Here is a 19,565-nt window from a genome sequence, read left to right as displayed (position 1 = left end):
CTATGAACTGTGGAAAACAAGTTGGGTGTTGTGAGTGAGGCTGCTGCACGCTGTGGCAGGAAACAACTGATTTAATGAAAAGAATGATCCTAAATACGACTTAGAAGCGACTAGAACGACTCCCTTGGGGTTTTTTTTCTCTTCTCCGGTAACATTCTTGCACCACCCACCAAATGCACAAGAATAACGGCGTTACGAGTAAGTAGAAGTTATGATGCATTAGAAAATAGACTATACGATCCCTTTGTGGTAAACTTGTAAATATTTTGGATGTCTTTTTGTTTGAAAGTGAACATGCGAACGAGAAAGCTAAAGTCCACGTCAGATATAAAGATCGATCGTTCATGCTCGAAGTGACGTTCGGTGGTCTGTAATATTCTGCCTGTCACCTCGGCTATAATTAGATTATTGTGGATATAACATGTAAATCGGCCACACACACACACACACACACACACACACACACACACACACACACACACACACACACACACACGCTTATTTCTCACAGGTCTATTGAGACTCTCTCAGCATTTCTGTGTTGTTTTTTTTTTTTTTTTAAAGTCAGAATAGATAGTAAATCAGCTGAAATGGCAGATATTAAACTTCCCCTGAACACACAGTAAACACAAAGGTGCCCGGAGTCTCAAATTGGTTTTCCTCTCACACTCTCTCAATGACAAAATCAAATCTGGATGGAAAGTTAGAAAATAAACCTGAAAAATCATAAGCAACAATCTGGTCCAAATCAAGTCTGTTTTTCTTGCAGTAAAACACAAAGAAAGTAAATATGGCTGCATCTTCTGTTCTGGTTCCAACGGTAACATTTACCCAGTTTTCTTAGCTGTAATTAATGATACCTAATTGAATGATTTGGGCTGCAACTGGATAATCAGAGGTCAATATTGAACTAAATTTTGCAGCAGTTTACAGAATAAACAGTGTGACTATTCATCAAAAATAAACACGGTTGATCAACAACTGAAAGAATAATTATTTACAGCCTTACTGTGGTAGATTGTCATTGTCTTTTGGTTCTCTCTCAAGAAAAATAAAATATATTTCTTGTAATAAGCCTAATAATACATTCAGAGCCACAAGTTTTTTTTCATGGAAATGTGATGATCCCTGCGTGTCTCCCCATCGTAGAACAATGTCATAGATTAGTGTTACGTTAGCAAGTACCAATTCATTGTAGTTACGTAGGGTTGCCAGCTCAAAGCATCAGTTGAATCTGAAAATGATGTTTCAGTTTTTACAGAAACTGTCAACTAGGCTGCCTTTAAGTACAGGAAATCCATCCAGAACCCTGAAGACAAGGACAATCTCCAAGAACCCAGCTGTTATTCCTCCTTTAGTCATGATGATAGGATTCTATATTCACCTCTGTTACTGGGAGAAACCTACTCAAAGTGGCTCAACACAGAATTAGTCAATTACATTTATAATTAATAGTGGTTCGCACTGTCACCTCACAGCAAGAAGGTTCTGGGTTCAAGTCCTGGCTCCATCACAGGATCTTTCTGTGTGAGTCTCCATGTTCTCCCTGTTCCTGTGTGGGTTCTCTCTGGTACTCCAGCTTCCTCCCACAGTCCAAAGACATCAAGAGGGGACGAGGCTGATTGATACTCTAAATTGACCGTAGGTGTGGCTGTGAGTGTGAATGGTTGTCTGTCTCTATGTGTTGGCCCTGTGATGGACTGGTGACCTGTCCAGGGTGAACCCCGCCTCTCGCCTGAAGGTTGCTGGGATAGGCTCCCCCCCCCCCCCCTCCACGACCCTTAACAGGATAAGCAGTAGAAAATGGATGGATGGATGGATATTTTATGATTGGTCCCTGCTGCAGGGGCAGACACGTTGCAGTCAGTGCGAGTCACCAAACAGTGTTATGAGGTAGAACTGAACTACTTTGCATTCTAATCAAAACTATTCTGATTAAGTAAATCCACAGCTAATAAAATGTCCCCTCTGGGATGTGTCTTTTGGCTGTTGTTTGGTTTGTTGCGAGCTTTATCAAATGTCCCGGCTGGAAACGATTCTGGTGAGTTTGGCTTGATGAAGCAGAAAGTTTAGTATGCTTTCCTCTCCCTCCCCGCTTTGGCAGAACTCAAAGGACAAAATCCCCTTTTCTGCTCCTCTACTTCCTTACATACAAATGACTCGTATCAGTTGAACTCGTATGTTCGAATTACTGCTGGCAAAGTCTGCTTTATCCTCTCACGGGTAATTGGCAGTAGATTTTTTTTTTTTTTAAATCTCAAACAAATCTTTACATTTTATATCCTGACAGTATAATATCTCTAAGTGTTACGAAATGAGTGCAGCAATGCAGAGCATGCCGTGATGCTGGAAACCTCACAGAGGCCTTGAGCGGACGCAGGACCCAGATAGATGCAGAACTGCATCGACGTCTTTAATGTGCGTTTCTGCTACGCAAAGTCAATGCTAACTGGACATGGCTGGTCGCAGGTCAATGTGATGTACTGAATCTCCAGCAATATGGAGTTACTTTTTTAATGTTTATTGTGCTGTTTGATATGTAATCTAAAAAAAAGTTAAACTATCGTTATTGCAACCCAAAAATTGATTCGTAAACAAAAAAATTGCATTTGTCATCAAAACTTTTGGATTTGCATGTAATTTTTTAACGATTTTTTTTTTTTTTTAGTTCACAATGAAGATACCAAGGTAACTCCATACAGCACTTTATTGTGTTAATCGTTGGGGTTGGAACAGTGAATTTTGAAAGTCCTCTCTCTCTCTCTCTCTCTCTCTCTCTCTCTCTCTCTCTCTCTCTCTCTCTCTCTCTCTCTCTCTCTCTCTCTCTCTCTCTCTCTCTCTCTCTCCACAGACAGTCAGATGTGACAACTGGGCCAGAAATCAACAAGAGAATACCTCAAAAATTTTCCCATGATCTGTACAACCTAAACTCAACGATTTGCTTACTAAACAGCACAAGTCATGTACCAGGTTGTTCCGGGAGGAGCGGGGGGAACAATTACAGATGTTATCCCCAAGCAGAAACACAGCAAGGACACTCGACCCCTAGTTGGAGCTGGAGTGATCGGGCTGGTGCTGCTGATCTCAGCTGTGACAGCGTGGTGCTACTATATCGCCTCGCTACGAAAAGCTGAGCTGCTTAAGACTCAGCTGCTTGATCTGAATAAAGATGGCTACATTATTCGAAACCAGGGAGGGTCTATTGTTTTCTGGATGGATTTCAGGTGGGTTGTTTTTTTTACTGGCTGTTGTAATCTGATTGGTGTTTTTCACACAGAGTGGGTATAAGAGTACATAAAGGTCCATATACATATTTAACAATATATTCCTTAATTTTAATCATTTCCAAGACATATATTTAAATAAAAGGATTTAAAATTCACGTATTCCATTTATACACTAATATACAGTTATTTTAATGAACCTTATTTTCCCTCAAAATTTCTACCTTTATTTAAATTTTTTTTTTAAATTCAAGGTGTGGAATTTTTTTTTTTTCATGACCATTTAAACTCTGTACAGAGCAACTTACTTCAAACTCAGTAATATATTATTTGAAATGTTACAATCATCTGCTGTGATATAAGTGTTACACAACATATCTGTGAGCTGAGAGAGAGAGCTTTTATGATGCTGTGTTTGAATTTCGGCAGGTCTGGGACGCTGGATTTGGATTCTTGCTCCAAAGAAGGCGAGATATTGAGCTGTGGGCGCACCACTGATAGAGAACTAAACTTCTTCATTGAGACAGTACGACCCAAAGACACGGTGCAGTGTTACCGCGTGCGTTGGGAAGAACTGGTTCCTGACATTTCCGTTGAGCATGCTATGACATACAAGTTTGCACACTGGTACGGTGGTGCAGTTTCAGCGATTCAGCACTGGCCTATTTCCCTGTCTGGGCAGCAGGCTCCCAAACCTTTTGTTACAAGTGACATCTACTCGAACCGAAATGAGTTCGGTGGAATTTTGGAAAGTTATTGGCTTTCATCCAATGCTACAGCTATCAAGATCAATAATTCTGTGCCTTTCCATCTGGGCTGGAATGACACAGAGAAGACTATGTATTTCCAGGCGCGATACAATGACAGTCCGTTCAAGCCAAACCCAGGGGAGGCTCCCTGTGCCGAGCTTAGCTACAGAGTGTGCGTGGGCTTGGATGTGACGTCTATACATAAGTACATGGTACGCAGATACTTCAACAAACCGTACAAAGTACCTGCCAAGGCAATGTTTCGTCATCCTATTTGGTCCACGTGGGCTCTGCACAAGACTGACATTAATCAGGAGAAGCTTTTGACGTACGCTGCAAACATCCACAAGCACAACTTTAACTGCAGCCACCTGGAACTAGATGATCGCTACACCAGGCGATATGGGGAATTTGAGTTTGATCCAGCAAAGTTCCCCAATGCCTCGGCCATGTTTCAGAAGTTGAAAGCGGATGGATTTCTCGTGTCTCTCTGGATTCACCCTTTTGTTAACTATGACTCAGAAAACTTCCATACTTGTGTAGAAAGGGGGTTGTTTGTCAGAGAGCCTTCGGGCCAACTGCCGGCGTTGGTGCGCTGGTGGAATGGAATCGGCGGAATTCTGGACTTCACAAATCCAGAAGCTCGTGATTGGTTTTCTTCCCAACTGCGTTCCCTGCGCTCCAGGTATGGGGTGTCATCTTTTAAATTTGATGCGGGTGAGACCAACTACTTACCATGGAAATTTAGTACTAGAACTCCAATTCGGGATCCAAGTTTTTTCACAAGACGCTACACTGAGATGGCCATTCCTTACAATGACAGAGCTGAGCTGCGAAGTGGCTACCAGTCTCAGAACATATCCTGTTTCTTCAGACCTATTGACAGGGACTCTGTGTGGGGCTATGAGCTGGGCCTGAAATCTCTTATTCCCACCGTGCTCACCATCAGCATTCTGGGCTATCAGTTCATCCTACCCGACATGATTGGAGGGAATGCCTATCTGAACCGCACTGATGGAGATCGAGCATTACCTGACCGAGAGCTCTATATCCGCTGGCTGGAGCTGTCAGCTTTCATGCCCTCAATGCAATTTTCTATTCCGCCATGGGAATATGACAACGAGGTAGTTGAAATTGCTCGGAAATACACAGCCCTCCATCAGAGTATTGTAGCGCCACGGGTCCTTGAGCTGGCCGGGGAGGTGCTGGACACTGGGGACCCAATCATACGGCCCCTGTGGTGGATTGCCACAGGTGATGAGACAGCCTATAAGATTGACTCCCAGTTCCTGATTGGGGATGACCTCATGGTAGCACCTGTTTTAGAACCTGGCAAGCAAGAGCGGGATATCTACCTCCCTGCTGGTCACTGGAGAAGCTATAAGGGTGAGCGATTTGATATCAAGGAGCCATTGCACCTCACAGATTATCCTGTAGACCTGGATGAAATAGCTTACTTTCTTTGGGTGTAGCTAGGAGGAAATGTAAAGCTTAACAAGCTTTGTTATAGTTGCTTCTCTGATACGCTTGCGAGAGAAGCGACGCACAATGATTTTATGCTTGACAGAATTGACATCGCAGATTTGTCTTTCATGGAGCTTTTTTGCGCATCGAAATATAAAGACTTATTAAAAGGAAATGTACTGTTAAACACCATGTTACACCACTAATGTGAAAATTTGTTACACAACAATGCTCATTATGGTCATGTAATTCAAACGAATGAAGGCCATGATTCTCTCGCAGTTGTTGCTTTTTAATAGAAATATTCTAAGGTCCATGCAATAATGGGTTGAAAAGGGAATAAGAAAAGAATGAATGGAAGAAGGGATAATCGCCATCAGGTTATTTTTTAGGGTGTTACAGATTGTACCACGGGAATGAAATAGTAATTTTTGTTCATGCCGGAATGAAAATCCCGATTTTATACAACACATTTTCAGCTGACTGAGCGCAGATGTCTTCTCTATTCTTTTGCTCCCAGAGACTTTTCAGGGATTCTCATGGAAAGTTTTATGCTTCAGTAATCAGAGTGAATGCAAAGTGTGTGCGCTTTCATTTTTGTAACACAGTGGCATGTTAACACAGCCCGGCAGAAGACATCTGTCACTTGTTAATGGTTGATCCTCCTCAGGTAACTGCTCTCTCAGGCACTTGTGTGTTTTTCTAAAGTTAAACTGTATTAATTGTGCATGGCTGACTCCAAAAGCCCCTTTATAACCAATGTAGTTAGTTCGAGATGTCCTGGGAACGTTTTCATTCACTGATTCTGACACCTTTTCTGATACCAGTCTGTTAAATAACAAAACACGATCAAATACATGCAGAGAATAAAACCGTTGAACATTATTTCTACTTTGACAACCTTTATACTGGACACTCTGCAGTTTTATTGATGTGTCTTTTCAATGTAAAGTATCAGCACATTTCTGGCTGTTACTCGCCAGATATGTCTTCTAATACAGTAGATGCCAGTGGAAGCATAATGATTTAAACTTATGATATATTATATGCCAGTAAATGATGTAATTATTGGATCAGTGCATAGACTTGCATACCTGCCAATAGATCCCGCATCTTTACTTAATATCTGAAGCATTTCCTTGTGGTATTGGAGTCTGAACAATGGAACAACTTTTTAAAACAAATTCTGAAACTCAGTCGTCTAACGGATGTTCTTTTTCTCTATGCTCTGGGCAAGCAATGTGGAATCCCGTTTATTTAGTGACATTTAACTGTCAAACTTGAAGGAGCGCAGACCTCCACCATGGCCAATTTAAACAAAGGCAGTTTTGTGCTATTACAGAAAGATCTGGCCAAAATTGAATGGGTCCATGTTCCTCTGCACCACCACATTCAATGAGAATCTGTCACCTCGTATTTTGTGTAATCCTGCCATCAGGCCAACGGACAACAAACCAGCGGTCAGACTGGGAGTTGATTAAATGTCACTACATATTTTGTCATTTTATGTTTTAATAATGGAAATATTTTGTAACTGCAGTGCTATCTCAAAGTGCCATGAGTTAATAATTACTGCATGTGTGTTTTTGTATGCGACAAGTTCTCATGCTATACATGTACCACTGTCATTGTTGTTATTTAATAGTATCAGCTTCTTAACCCCATATCGAGTGTTCAACAAATGTGAAATGAGAACGTCTCCGAACCGTAATATTTTCTTAAACGTCCTACATGTGCCCATTTTCTAACACGAATATTTATCAAGGAATAATTTATTGTTCAGTTGTAATTTTCTGTGCTCGCTGTGATAGCTTTTTTAAACGTTTGAGATGGATCAAACAACATCCACTAATGGTGCAATTTTCTTCTATGTCAATTTATTATATGCCGTCTGTTTTGAAGCCACTACCCACCCCACCCAATGTGTGCTGTGACATGCAGTTCACCTTTGACTTAGTTTCATCACGACACCTATTTATAGTCGTTCCCACTCGGCAGTTCTGAGGCTATTTCCATCTCAGACGGTCCCGGTTTATAAGAAGACTGAGAGGCTCTATCCCGAATGTGCTTATTGCTCTTCTGATCCTGTTTTCTGAGAGTTATTGCAACTGACATTTCAGCAAGAGTGCATATCTGATGTCATATGTGTGTGAAGAAAACTCGTGTAAAGTGCTTTTTTTTCCTGCATTCCTGTTGTGGTTTCATTAAATGCAGTAATCGTTGTTCCTAAATTGAAGATTAAGTTCATTTATTGCATTTACTTTAACCACCACAGCAGACAAATTATTTTCCACTGAAAGTTGTCACTTTTACACACACACGCACGCACGCACGCACACACACACACACACGCACACACACACGCACATTAAACTAAAAAAGTAAAGGAAAACAAGGATATGACTTTCAGGTCAGTAAAGTGACCATGCAATCAGTGAGCCAATTCAAACCTGTAACCTTTTATGCGTGTGCAATGTGTGACAACTAATGGGCCCATCAATTCAGTATGAAAAGATGCGCCCTTGAGAGGCATTTTTTCAACTTTTTGATGCCCAGCTCATCACGGGGCAATAATGACAAAGTGATGAAACAATTGTGCCGGTATTTGGAGGCTGCGCTCAGATCAATAAATCATCTGCTGGTTCATGATGTGAGGCCAGGGAGCAACTGATATAAAAGTGTATGACTAGATAAGAGCCTGACTACACACGAAGAATAAAAACCTAAATATTTATTAGAATTACAGCATTAAGCATGATTGCACTTTCTGAGTTCAAATGGCCCAGCTGGAACATTTCTTACAGCTATGGTCGATCTTTCATGTGTTTAGGGAATTAATTCCTTTACACAACAGCGGGATATGCTTCAGAACTACTTCATTTGATTTGCCATTACCTCATCTTTCTTCAAAATTGATCTGGACTTGCAGCCTGTGCGAGGAGGACATACTTTCATTGATTAGCTGTCTGTGTGTTGCAGAGATCAATAATATTTGTTGATTTGCTTTCTGCAATCATATTGTTTGGATCTGCCCTTTTTTTTTTTCCTTGAGACTGGACAGATAATGTATGCAGGAGTTTTGAGAGAATGGAGGAGATTTCCACAGTAAGTGGAGAATTTTTAAAGTTCACTTAATCAGCCCCTCGTTCATTATGAGAACATTTGATAAATTTCCCCCTAATTTCACCCTGAAGAAAATGAGGGTGAAATGTGCAACTGTTCGTAATAGCAATGCAGTAAAGATAACAATATGACTCATTAAAAAATTCACAGTTAATTTAGATTTTCACAAAAATAAGTGCTTGTTTCGGCTGTGTGGTGCCGCAGATGTCCAGGAGGGTGCAGTGTAGCTTCACTGATGGATTCTTTTCTCTAACATTAGGGACAACATGGTCCAGATGTTGTGTGTGTGTGTATGTGTGTGTGTGTGTGTGTGTGTGTGTGTGTGTGTGTGTGCGTGCGTGCGTGTGAGCACTCACAAACACATCAAGTAGCACACAAAACTGGCAGAGCACTTCTGCCTTCCTTCCCCACCTGCGAGCCCACCTGTGTGTCCATCTGTGGAAGAGAGATGCCAGTTGTTGTGGTGAGGGGCCAGTGTGTCTCAAGAATGAGCTCGCTGTCCTCCCCTGAGTGGCATATATGCTATTAAGAGAAGGAGAGCTGCTGTTGAGAGGAGCAACCTTAACTCTTCTATCAATGAAAACACACCACATCAAGGTAAGGCAGCAAGTGTCCGACCCTAAGCTAAAACTCTTAGCGCAGAGGATGAAGCTCCCAGTTTTCCAGTCGATTTATGGTCCAACACTTAATGGTCACAAGCTCGAGTGTAGTTAGTGAAATAATGAGATCGCAAATACAAGCGAGCAAAATGAGTTTTCCGCGACATATAACTGACTGGAGAAGAACTGCTGGGACTCCAACAACCTCCTGAGCTGAAGCATTTTAAGAGACACTAGTGAGATACAAATAACATTAAGAAAACTGTGTAAAAATACAAAACATGGTCAAAACTGTCAGAAATATCATTTGCAATTTAATTTCTTAACCACACAATAAAATGTCCTTGGTTATTTGAAATAGTTGATGATACTCTGTGTGCCATGATCAGTGATGCGGCTAAAAAGCAATTATTTAAGTAAAGTGCTTGTGGTATATGTTAATGTTAAAAAAAAATCAAACTGAATGTAACAAAGACTGTAATTTGCCATTCATGTTTCCCAATGCAGCTAATTGAAGCGGGTTAGAATGAACTGCTGCAATAAATTAGGACATATGTTAAATTGATACATTGAAATTTTTTTTGTGTTCGCTAGCAAACGTAGGAATGACTGAATATATCACCAGAAAGACCAATAGAAGACTAACAGTGATGAATAGTCTTCAGTTTTATTAAAAAGAATTTCTGGGTGACTACGTGGAATGAACATTTATTGTCGATGACCACTGGGGAAATAAAAGCCCATGGCTGTCTTGTGTGAAGTGAGAATATTTGTCCTTAACCTGAGATTTTCCCTCCGTAACTAGAATGACCTCGCATCTGGTGCCGCCATGGCTTGTCTGACAGGAATATGTCTGTCCTCGCTAGCTAACAAATGAACCCAACACCCCAGAGACCGGTCTCGCATATATTTATCTTTTTCACCTGTCTGTTCACTGCACTGCATCAGGCTGACACTCCTCTGCAGCTTTTGTGGGTTTCAGAGCACGCCTCTGGCATTACAGGGACAGAGGTAGTCAGTGTTAACTGGCACAAGCATTTGTTCACATCGGAACTGGGCAATAAAAAAAGCTGTGAATGTGTCAAACTCTATTCTTAGTAGTTTAAAAATTGCTATTTTTACTTTTAATATGTGATCTTTTTTTTTAATCATTTCTACATTTGTTATATTCTAATGCCTTTGCAAACATGGTGAAATAAAGCATGACTTCCCTTGTACATAAAGCTGTAAATGAATCTGCAGTATAGTTACCAAACATTCAGAACATTGTACCTACATTTTGAGAGAACTGTACTTTCGCACCATCTCAAATCAGAACCTATCAAGATTTGTTAAGACAGTGAGCACCAATTGTTGTTTTTTGCAAATCCCCAAATGAAACAATCGTGATTTAGAGAATGCATCTTTTCCAGAAGTCTCTGGAAAGAGTTAATTCTGTTTCGAACAATTTTCCCTTAAATGGGAATATATTTTGTTCGGCTTCTATGACAGTAACATTGAAAGTGGCTCTCAAAAGGATTTAGAAATCTCGCTATTCTTTATGCAAAATTTCACATCTATGAAAGTAAATTCAGTAGTAAACCACTTTTTCCTTTTTTACTCGTGGAAATGATAATAATTAAAAAAAATAACAATCATTTCCAAACACGCAAACAGAAAAGAAATAAAAACGTATAATGCTTGTTTTTTTCCATCTAATGTTCATCTGAAACTTACCCCCAGGCATACGCTGGTCTCTTCCCTTTTATTTTCTTGTTATTTTTCTTCATGTATTTAATGATGATTATGTTTAAGATTTAACATTTTGATTTAGCATTTCTATATCCTTTTAACACTGAGATTTAGCCTTTGGATTCAGACTTAATATTTAACATTTAAGATCTGAAGTTAACGTTTGAATCGATCTGAACGTTAATTTCCATATAACATTGAGATTTAACATTCGGCTTACGCATTTAAATGTAGGGTTTAGATTTAGACTTGACATTTAGATTCGACTTGCACATCCTTAGCATTTGAACACAATCTGCACAAAACGTGATGACAAGCAACCATGATTACAATCAAACCATGACCTTCATCAAATCATGATCGTACTAAAGAATTACAACAATCAGGCCAAGATTTGTCAGAACTCTTAACTAAAGTCAAACCGTGACCACAATCAAACCACAGTCAACCATCTCTGAAGCAGACTCAGCACCACGGGCAAACCATGGTAACAGTGCAGCCATGGCAACAAGCACACCTAGATTACAGTAAACCATCCATACAATCAACCAGTACAGCGTTCAAACCAGGACCACAGTCAGCCATGACAACAATCTACCCATTCCAAGTGTGGCAGTATTCTCAAAGCATTTCACCGTAGAATAAACATTTGGATTTAGATCAAACGTTTAGAGATACATTTGACATTTGGAGTAATTTAGATTTAGATTTAAAATTGAAACTGAAGCATTTAGTTCGACTCAACATTTAATACTTAGATTTAATGTTTAGATTTAGATGTAAGTATGTTTTTTTAACTTTTAGATTTCGAGTTAAAATTGAATACTGTTTCAGTTATAACATTTAGATTTTAAAATGTAACTGGTTTATTATAGTATATTATTGTACATTATTTTATTGTGCACATGGAGATAGAAACTTGTTATGTTACTTCTTCTTGTCACTTCTTGACCCCCACAGGTTTTCATTAGATAAGGATAAACATGGGTAACATTTGAACAGCCACCAATGTTGTTATACATATCATGCAGAAAAATTGAAATGATTCTGAGTAAAAATTTGAATTTGGGTGTTTAGTAAGTCAAATGATAGTGTTTTAGGTCTAATTTGCAAGTGACATGCAGCTGCTGGAAGTGGCTCCCTCAACGAGAAGAAGTCAGAGGAGCTTGGCTTGTCTGAACGGCGGGCGGAATGGAGCAGAAAAAGCTAGTTTTTAATAATCGCACGACTGCACCGTTCAAACTCTCAATGTGATAGTGCTTACGAGCTTAGAGAGGGAATGCAGTGGAAACCACATTAAAACGTTGCATATAAAGCATAAATATTTCATTAAAATATATAAATAAGTTAAAATGTCTACACTTAACTCATTAAAAGTCAGCTAAAAGGGTCTGATAATTATATAATTGTGACATTTAAAAGTATGCTTTCAAGTGCTGCTTAAAAAAAGAAAGAAAAAAACCCACGCTGGACCCTGGTAATTCAACAGTTGGGCAGAAATGCAGATATGCAGGAGGGAGAAGCCAAAATGAGAAATGGAGAGATTAGAGAGTGAATAAAACATCTAAAAAGAGTGTATTCAAGAACTGGGCGAACAGCTACTTGGTCAGAATTCTATGACAATTTTAGCTAACAACCCCCATTAACCTGCTGAAAGACCGTGGTGATTCTGCCGTGATGTGAGGGAAACGACACATATGTTGGATACAAGATGGCGGCCAACCCCACTTCGAGGAACTTGCTGCCAGAGTGGTTGGAGTGTTGATATTAACTTTATCGAACTGGACCAGAACTGCCCCCCCCCCTTTTTTTTTAACTGAGACACATTTCAGTCTTCCCTTTGCACTAAACTGAACTAAATTCCGAAATAAGTCCAAACTATTAAATTAAAAAGTAGTTTTAAGACCGGGAAGGGAAGAGTTTCAAATACAAGTAACTGTTTGGTGCTCATGTGGCTAACCCCTCCCAGCAGAGCTCCACGCTTTGTAGCCAGCACACACCGGATTTCGCACTTACGATGACGGTTCCCTGTTGCCCTCATCTTTTTCTTCCTCTGCAATATATATCCCAATATGATGAATAAATACAAGAATTTCAACAGATGTCTTCATTTATTCTATTTGTGAAGAACTGATCACTCCAGGCCGATCGGAGGGATATTGTAGGAGAGTGAATCTGCAAAGAAATTCCATCCATCCATCCATCCATTTTCTACCGCTTATCCTGTTAAGGGTCGCGGGGGGGCTGGAGCCTATCTCAGTTGCCTTCAGGGTGGTTCACCCTGGACACTCACAGCCACGCCTACAATCAGTCTAGAGTATCAATCAGCCTCGTCCCCTCTTGATGTCTTTGGACTGTGGGAGGAAGCTGGAGTACCCAGAGAGAACCCACACAGGAACAGGGAGAACATGGAGACTCCACACAGAAAGACCCCGGCCCTGAGCTGGCGACATGTCCAGGGTGAACCCCGCCTCTCACCCAAAGGCTGCTGGGATAGGCTCCAGGCCCCACGTGACCCTTAACGGGATAAGAGGAAGAAAATGGATTGATGGATGGATGGATGGAATATCTGCTTTCTTTTGTACCAGTACGATGACAAATAAATATTCATTTGGAAAAGTAAATATGTTAAAAACAACGATCAAAATATAAAGTGGCCAGCGACCATCTGTTGGTTTCCAAATATAATGTGCTATTACTAACTTGTCAGCTACTTTCTCAACTTTTGACAGTTAACAAACACACACAACCACATCATACTGTGTCAAAGTTAACAGTTTTTAAGCATTTGTGCTTTTGTAACTCAAGCTTACAGGTTTTTGGACAAGAGTACAATTCATTCACCACTGCGGGGTGGGGGGGGGGGGGGGGGGCTTGTAGCACAAACACAAAGATACTGCAAGTTTGGCGAGTGGTGGAAAGCAAACTCTGTGTGTTTCCCACCATGCAAGCAGATCATCCTGCTTGTCTTTAGAAGCTTTCAGCAGGAAATTGTGCAACTCTGTATCCACAGCATCCTGATTGGTCAGTGTCAGAGAGGAATCACCTCTCCCTGCAGCTTCACACTTTTTAAAAGAAACTTCCCGAGGACTTGCTGAATTTCCTCACCAGGGGCATGTCAGCAACTTGGGCTCCACTCCTGCAGAAGATTGGTGTCTACTGGCATTCCAGTGTTGTGCATCAGGACGTGAATCAAATGAATTTGACCATGAAAATTATTTAATAATTATTTCAAATAATTACTAATTTATCAAGATTTAATTTACATTAAATCCACCTGGGGGCAGGGAGACAGCCCAACCACTGATTCACTTTCATGAAAGCATCAGTTATGTTACATAAATGTCTATTTGTAATGGATTAATAATTGAATTTATAACTATACAGAATTACTTATCAACAGCCACTACGATGATGGATTTTGGAGTTCTTGGCAAGGAAAAGGTTAGGATATTATTCCTCTTGTGCAACAGTAAAGACAAAAACATGTATTTTATCACCTTTATTTACAAAATAAATGACAAATGATACAAAGTGCAATCTGAGGAAATTACTACAGAGAACAGAGCGTGTATGGTTGTGTCAGAGACTGTGTATTTTGTGTATGTGTGTGTGTGTATTAGTGTATTGGTGTGTGTGAGAGAGAGTGAGTGCATCAGGATGTGCTGAAAGGTATGCCTTTTTCCGGGTGTGTACTGGTGCATGTTGTGCAGGAATGAGAACATGTGGTCCGAGACAAAGAGGAACGTGGATGGAGCAGGATGTTTGAATCTCACAACCAGTGGTAGTTAGACAGTTAGACACCAAACAAGAACAGGTATGTGTGTATGTGTGTGTGTGTGTGCGCGCGTGTGTGCTCCCAAAGACAGTATGTGCATCTGAATGGAGCAACACCACATCCATAACTCCCAGCGATTACAACAAGACAATAGTCATTAACATTAAAAATGACAAAGCAAAACAGTCCACCTCAGTTTTCTCAAACAGGGAGGCTGTTGTCTTTGTGAAGTTAGCAGTTTGGCACTAACTAGGTGCTGTGCTGGTAGAGCTTGAATCAGCTAGCAGGTGGTGTGTAGCAGCTGCTGGCGCTGAATGAATTCTTTCATGGATTCTAACTGGATTCAGGCGGGCTCTCCTGTAGCTGCAGTGAAAAACATTCCAGCGTGGGATGTTGCATCCACTCACAGGTGAAGAGCTCGATCGGACGAGGCCATCATCCCTGATGTCACTCTGGCCTTGACTCGGGACATGTTATGAAAAGATGCTCCATCGAATGGCTCTTGAGGAGCTTTGGCGCAATATTTCTCATTAACGTAGTTCATCTTCTTCAAGGTATTGGTCAGGTCTGTACTCTCCTCTTGCCTCAGCAGAGCTGAAGTGTTGAATATGTGCTTCACAAAGGAGACACTAATAGAGTCTTCCCCTGAGAGAGCATCACTGAAGTCCAGCAGTGACTTGCTGACAGAATTCCTGACATCTATGTCTTGCCAGGTTGGAGTCTGATGGCGCAACGGCTGTCAAGTCTGGAGTTAGAGCCTTCTGCCGCTCTAGTGTCCATCTGATCATCATCTGTCTGGAACCAGACATTGTTTGGTATTCTGATGTGAGGGAATGTAATGGGAGATTGAGTCCCTTCTGGGCTTTATTCAAGAGCACTTCTGGCTTTCCAGCTGTGAGAGTAGTGATCCAACATCTTGCTGATGGCTGCACCCTAAACAAAACAACACGTGACACAGCTATGTTCGGATATTCTATGATTATTATGTTTTGCAACTGATTTAACTATGAAGTAGTTGTGTAGTATAGCTTATGTTTCCTCATGCATTCATTACATGATCGAAAGATCAATGAAATCCGTCATACTTCCCATGCAGGTAGTTTAATGTGACACTCGTGTGCCTTTGACGATAAATTGCATATAAAACAAATACTAATGAAACAGAATTTTTTGTTCAGTTTTATCTCATCCATCCATCCATCCATTCTCTATCCTGCTTATCCGTTAAGGGTCACAGGGGGCTGGAGCCTATCCCACCTGACATTGGCCAGGGGGGTGGGGGGGTGGATTCACCCTGAACGGGTTGCCAGTCCATTGCAAGGTTTTATTTTAGAAGATGCTAAATGAACAGGTTACTTAAGGTAGCATGGGTATAACTATTTGCAGACACTGGGTTTTAAGTTGGAATTCCTCATGAATAAAGCGGACAGCCAGACTTATGCAAGGCTCCGGCTGGACCGCAAGTCCATTGTTGCTGCATAATATTTTGAGTGACAGCTCTGTTTGCTTTGGGTCTGCTGCCAGTTCTGTCAGGAGTGTTGCACACAGATCGTACAGCTCCTGGCAGTGGAAGGATGGAGGCTGCACAATCCATCCCAGCATCCCCTAAAAGTCCCGTCCTCTTCATCAGACCGCTGTGACGCTCCCCCACAACTCCATGTCCTCCGTTGTTAAGACACTAACAGTCCTCCTGGCTTCCAGAAGCTATAAGCTAATAGGCCATGAGCAGATCAGTAGAGAAAATTGGCACAGCTCAAAGCACTTCTGATAAAATACAAGGATGAAGAGGTCTTCACGGGTCCAAAATTTCATATCTGTACCCAAAGAAACCAGGAACGTACCACCCAGAGTAGAACTGTGTAATAGTTCAATACTAAGACCCAGACCTGAGCAAAACCAGAAAATCATATACCAAACCCAACCTGCACTGATGCCACAGCTTACTGTTAACAAGCAAACATTAATAAAAAAGTTCAATCATAAGCTTTGTGTCTCACCTAATGTAATGTCAGCCCTTCTGTCTCTGGGCATGACGCATGGAATGCATCCTCCTCCATCCTAGTTTTCTTTTAACATGTTTCCTCTCTTGCTTGCAGAAATAGCATGGCCAATCACTTCAATGGGGGGTTTCTTCTCAAAAGTCCACTTCCTGTCTTGGAGACCGATGTCAAACATGACATGTTTAGATGCAGCGGTCTGGCTAACATAAAATAATATAATAGGCAAAGAATGACTGACACCGAGAGATTTTACTGAGACTTTATTATGAGCGAGCAGCATGTTTCGCCGCTAGCTTCTCCAGGTTTTCTCAGTGAAAAATGAGTTGAGTCAGAATTCCCCTGCTGCCTGTCAACAGTCAGGCCTTCCCTGCCCTCATATTTGTGTTTGCATGTATTTACACCTGAAACCTCGGAGCTGGGGGGTCACTGCTGAGCTTCTCAAATCTGTGAAACTGCCAGGAATTTAAGTAAAACATCAATTTCCGGCTGTTCCAAGTTTTCTGTGCTGCCAAGAAATTCCCATTAACAGACGTTAACATGAATTTACATGGCAGTCTGAAGTGCTTCTTACAGATGAAAATCTGCAATGCTAGTTGCCTAATAACTTAAGCTTGTGTCGTCCTTCCTTCCATCGCGGCTAGTCCCTGCCCTCTGGGTAGGGACCAAGCACCAAAACTCCCACCTGGCTAGTTAGACTTCACCTCTCCATTCAGCTTCTCTTCCATCCAAGCTTGTAAGTACTAACTCACTAGTTTATGCAATTGTTAAAACCAAGCTTTTTCATCTCCAATCTGCCCACCGTTCAGACAGGCTGAGCTTCTCTCACATCTCCCTGCTGAGAGAGTCCCTTTCAGCAGCCACGTCACTTGAAAAATAGACCTAAAACACTTTAATTCGACGTAATAAACAACCAAATCTGATTTTTTTTTCCCTCCGTGTTTCCAGATCAGTCCAACGAACACAGAGATGCGTGAAGCTTCAGGGCGACAAGGCTGATGGGATCTGGGCCACGTGTTGCTGGAGGAGTACCTTATAATCTCCAGGCTGGTCACCTTTGCAAAGTAAAACATATTTTCATTTGTCAATTAATCTCAAAATTGTTTGTAGCTAAAATAGAATGGTAACATTCTTGTTTAGGGATGTGAGGATACACATAACTCATGATTCAACAGAGTTTTGGACATTGTTGCAATACAATTTTCTCAAGAATGAGCTTGCTGGCAAATTATGATAACAACATTATTGAGGTAGGATGTAACTTCATAAAAGACAAACTATGCAATCAATACATATTAAAAAAAGTTTAACTGTATGAAAACTCAACAATATATTTAATTTTCCACAAATTAAAAATGATCTTTTATTTTTCTTTGGTAAGTTAAACTGTGCAAAAACATGCAAATGTCCTCTTCTAAGTGCAATGAAATTATATCTTATCCATCCATCCATTTTCTTCCGCTTATTCCTGTTAAGGGTCATGGGGGGGCTGGAGCCTATCCCAGCATCAACGGGCGAGAGGCAGGTTCACCCTGGACAGGTCACCAGTCCATCACAGGGCCAACACATAGAGACAGACAACCATTCACACTCACAGTCACACCTACGGTCAATTTAGAGTATCAATCAGCCTCGTCCACTCTTGATGTCTTTGGACTGTGGGAGGAAGCTGGAGTACCAGAGAGAACCCACACAGGAACAGGGAGAACATGGAGACTCACACAGAAAGATCCTGTGATGGAGCCAGGACTCGAACCCAGAAACTTCTTGCTGTGAGGCGACAGTGCTGACCACTGCACCACCGTGCTACCCCTTCCATTTGATATGATTTGTAAAATGCTGTCTAAGTTGTCTTCTGTATATTGATATATCTGTTTTTGTTAATATACTAATAGAGTAGCAAACCACTGCTCTCCCAAGATTTATTAGACTTAGAGGCTGTAATTAATTAACTGAGCCACTTTTCCTCGTTTGACTTTGGTGGTGGGGTAGCATCTCACAGGCTTGCAATACTGTGCGGTTTGAGTTGTCTTAGTCCGCTGTGAAAAGTTCAATTATAGCCTTTCTAAACATTTAGTTAACTTGGTTTATTGTGGTAATTTAGTCATAGTCTGTGGTCTTTATATAAAAAAAATCCCTTCTTTAAAGCATAACTCAGTGGACTTCCTTGGTAGTGCAGCCTAACTCCACATTCTGTTCATATATTTTCAGGTTGTTCATTTATTTAGTTGTCTGCATTAAATATCAAGGTTATCTGACTCCTCCTTTTATTATAGCATGCAATTAGGCCTATTAGTAGGAGGCACTGACATCATTCAGCTGCACTGAGACAAGTTTTTACTCTCATAGATGGTGAATAAAATTCATATTATTGGTGCAGCAGACTCTGGTGTCCTGTGTGTTCTGCTCTAGATTGAACATCTTCCGATCACATAAGTATCACTGAGGAAAAGATGGACCGAATGGAAGAGGGAGCAAGAGAAACATGCTGAAACTGACGAAACACTGTGGAGTTGCAAAAGGAGACATGCAGCCGAGACCTTTAAACTGCGACCCCTTACTCGCCGCACACACACACATGTACATGTGGGTTGATCAGACACAGGAAGACCTGCTTATAAAGGCTGATTGATCCTGTTCACACTTTGACTTTCTGAGGTTTTCTATTCTTTTTTTTCCCCTGCTGCATTATGTTCTGTGTCACAAATGCCGTCACCACGTCAGGAAAAAGTGACTGTCCTGTCAAAACAGCACTGGAGTGTATGTTGCCGTGCACAAGGTTGTTTGATTGATAATGTTTTATAGCACTCTTGTCCCTTTATGCTCATGGGTTTACCTGAGGGGAAACAGGGAAGGGGGGAAGGGTGCTTAGGTTGCTCATCTGGGTTTTGGAAGAAAAT

At 41.0% G+C, this 19,565-nt stretch overlaps 1 protein-coding gene across 1 annotated transcript; it reads left to right on the top strand.

Moving 5' to 3' along the window:
- Positions 1–2: 2 nt before the first annotated feature.
- Positions 3–7,660, top strand: myorg (myogenesis regulating glycosidase). Its single transcript, XM_086198775.1, has 3 exons — positions 3–198; positions 2,852–3,224; positions 3,654–7,660. Exons 2-3 carry the CDS (start codon positions 2,962–2,964, stop codon positions 5,443–5,445), a joined length of 2,055 nt encoding a protein of 684 aa, XP_086054901.1. The 5' UTR covers positions 3–198; positions 2,852–2,961; the 3' UTR covers positions 5,446–7,660.
- Positions 7,661–19,565: the final 11,905 nt, after the last annotated feature.

This window comes from Aulostomus chinensis, chromosome 3 (genome assembly GCF_037954235.1).
Source record: "Aulostomus chinensis isolate RoL2024-O1b breed Wild chromosome 3, RoL_Achi_v1.0, whole genome shotgun sequence".
In the NCBI taxonomy this organism is placed as follows: domain Eukaryota; kingdom Metazoa; phylum Chordata; class Actinopteri; order Syngnathiformes; family Aulostomidae; genus Aulostomus; species Aulostomus chinensis.
The sequence above is the reverse complement of the archived record's forward strand: the minus strand, read 5'-3'. Positions and strand labels throughout refer to the sequence as shown.

What these genes read in the sequence shown, in the direction of transcription:
- myorg (XM_086198775.1), top strand. Translation starts at nt 2,962, where the DNA reads ATGTACCAGGTTGTTCCGGGAGGAGCGGGGGGAACAATTACAGATGTT. An exon ending in GTTTTCTGGATGGATTTCAG is followed by an intron (nt 3,225 to 3,653) that starts GTGGGTTGTTTT and finishes GAATTTCGGCAG; the next exon opens with GTCTGGGACGCTGGATTTGG.